General features: G+C 51.7%; 1 protein-coding gene across 1 annotated transcript in view; it reads right to left on the bottom strand.

Annotated features, from left to right (window-relative positions):
* Positions 1–2933, bottom strand: part of RIPPLY3 (ripply transcriptional repressor 3) — a 10232-nt gene extending 7299 nt beyond the window's left edge. Inside the window, exons 1-2 of the mRNA XM_010834832.1 lie at positions 2769–2933; positions 1819–1885 (exon numbers count right to left, since the gene is read on the bottom strand). Of these exons, the coding sequence (XP_010833134.1) occupies positions 1819–1885; positions 2769–2872 (171 nt within the window). The 5' untranslated portion in view covers positions 2873–2933. The remainder of the gene's footprint in view (positions 1–1818; positions 1886–2768) is intronic.
* Positions 2934–2986: the final 53 nt, after the last annotated feature.

Below are 2986 nucleotides of genomic sequence, written 5' to 3' on the forward strand. Positions count from 1 at the left end.
AAAAAAAAAAAGAATACGCCTTGCAAGACAGGGGGTATCGTTCAGTCCCTGGTCCGGGATGATCCCATATGCTGCAGAACAACTAAGCCCTTATGCCAAAACTACCCGGCTCTAGAGCCTACGAATTGCATGCAACTAACCGAGACAACTGGGCTCTGCAACGAAAGGAGTCACCGCAGTGGGAAGGCCCGTGCACCACAGCAAAAAGTAGTCCCCGCTAGCCTCAACTAGAGAAAGACTGCGCAAAGCAACGAAGACCCAGAGCGGCCAATAAATAAATTAAAAGACAGTTTTTAAAAAAGAAACATACAGCATAGCTCAGGAGCCGAACAATTCTCCCTCTTTGTCGGGAGGGGGCGCTGCTGAGTAAGAAGCCGGCCCTCGCCTCTCCTGCTTGCGCTCACCTGGCCGGGGCTCCCGGGAACCCAGAGCGGTATGGGGGGTCGTTCGCCACTGACCTCTCTGTCCGGCTAATCGGACCCTGCAAACAGCTGGCCAGTGGGGAGCCGGGCAGCTGAGCGCTACAGCTCTTGCGAACACCCACTCTCCACCCCACCCCACCCCACTCCCCCGCAAAAAAATCCATGTGCCTTGTGGATGATCCATAGAAAGCTGCTGTAGCTTAACATTTTTCTGCCAGTAATCTTCATTTTTTTTCTCACCAATGACCTTCTCATCATAATAGAAAACAGGACTACCTTACACTAGGAAAGTGTGCTGTATTTTTTATTCTTGCAAACAACTGGTAGACTGCACATATTTTTCATTTAAAAGAAAATTGGATAATTTTTTCTCCCAAGCACTTTTTAAAATCTTATGCTTACGAACTTAAGTTTGGATGCAAGAGAAGGAATTACTTCCCATTATCTAGTTATTGCAGGTAAGAATAATTTGGGGCAAGAAAAAATTATATTCCGCATTCATTTAATATAGATTTGATTTGCTTCACTCTTTAAATAGTAACTGAATTAAAACTCCCATTATTCAGACTAATTTAATGAAGGAATCTAAATATCAAATGCCAGAGAAGTCTGAACCTGAGTTTCTTATCAGACTAGAAATAACTGCACACTCTGCCATAAGTGTTACCTAATGGTCCTTCCTAGCCTGATTAACTCTGGCACTTTAAAAGTCAGCCATTTATACTTTAAAATATGACAAAGGACAGGTGAATTCTATGAAAGCAAGTCATTACTCCAGTAAGTATAAAGCACTTTAGTTACCAATGCAGGAGACAAAAGAATAGTGGTGGCGATTAATCTTGCCCTCCAAAGCCCTCAGCTGGAGTGTGTTTGCTCAGAAAGCATGACTTAGGAGCACTTGCAGACAGGGCCCAAAGTTTCAGAAAGAGTCAAATGGCAGGTGGAGACTTTTCACTGCACCTTCTGGGCCCTCCAGACAGAGCTCTGCCCATATTTGCACTAGGGCACCAGCCTGGTGCTAATCTTTTGAGCCTGTGCTCATCTTTTCTCTAATTTGAGGGGGACCAAGGCCTTCTCTCCCCACTACCTGCTGTGTTACCAGGGGGAAGAAAAACGCAATATAGAAGAAACCTTTTACGATGTCCTTGAAACAGTTCTGCCATCATGGCGTTGCTTTTCAAGAAACAGAAGCAAGCCAGAGCCAATCCGTGTCTGAGTCAGACCCCATCAACACCTGACCGGCCGGGTGCCCACTCCCAGACCCCAAGGCAACTCTGCGTTAGATGACCGAGGGAGGGACTGGCCGAGGAGGCCTCTCCTGGTCCCTTCATTGTAGAGATGGTGCCGCTTTCTGGCCAACCGGTTGGTATCTACAAGGCCCACACACTGACCTTACCTCACTTCCAGTTCTGGTGGGCTCAGCTTCCTGAGGGGTCAGGGTCCAAGGTCTCCATGGAGTTTGGCTGGAAGGACAGGGACCAAGAGTGAACCACAGCATTTTCTGCTTTTAAAGCTGGATCATAAGAGTTATCACTAATCATTTCTAACGTCTGCCTAAATGTCACTGGACACACCAGAATGTTCTTTCAAGTTCTCAGTCTGTGCGTTAAGCCTGTGCTATGTGTGTGTGTGTGTGTGTGTGTGTTTCTCCTGCCACATTTCCAGTTCTCTGCCTTCACCGGGCTTTCAGAACTCCCAAATCTGATACACATTAGTTGAGAAATTTCTCTCCCATCCTGGCTGGATTCTTCAGTTCGTTCTCCCCACTGTAGCTGGCTACTTGGTCGCCTATTCATTTCAACCTCATCTCCCTGACTACTGAAAGATCAGGACTCCAGAGACCAGTCTGCAGAGTTTTACCAGGCAAAAAAAAAAGCGGGACTGAGTTTCTCCTCTCTGACCGCCTGGCCACCCAGCCCCTTCTCCACCTCCCCTGCTAATTTGATTTTAACTTGACTACCTTTAAAGGGGCTGGTATCCCCCACCCCACGCCCCGCACCGCCGGAACAGCGAACGCTGAACCCCAAGCACGGGGCAAACAAAGAATATCACCAAGGATGTGCCGGTCAACAGGACGCGACCCACCCCCTGCCCCCCGCAGGGCTCGCTCAGCGGGTTCCAGATCTAGAAACGGAAGCTTTGGTCCACTGCCGGCCGCCTCTGGGGCCTCCCCAGTTGGGAACGGAGCTCAGGAGCCGAGAAGATTCTGCGTCCCCGTCTCACGCCTAGGAACTTGCGGGGCGTCGCCGTCGGGCTCCAGGGTTCCGCCTGGTCACCCCGTGATCAACGCGGCCGGAGCATCCTGCCTGCCTTGCCCGCACCCACGCGCCGCGGGGACGCCCTCACCTCTCGGGCCCGCGCGGCGCCGGTGGTCCCTGGGGACCGTCCCCGACGCAGTGACAGACGCGTCCCCGCTCCTCTGGGGCTCCGGCCGCCGCCTCGGGTCTCATGATGCCCTCGGAAGACGCGGCGCCCGCGATCTGCCGCGCCTTTAACCGCTCCGGCGAGGGCGCTCCCCGACCCGCGCGCTCGGCGCCAGGTTTAAAAACGGGGGCGGGGCGGGG

The sequence above is a fragment of the Bison bison genome, unplaced genomic scaffold (assembly GCF_000754665.1).
Source record: "Bison bison bison isolate TAMUID 2011002044 unplaced genomic scaffold, Bison_UMD1.0 scf7180017864037, whole genome shotgun sequence".
NCBI lineage: Eukaryota > Metazoa > Chordata > Mammalia > Artiodactyla > Bovidae > Bison > Bison bison.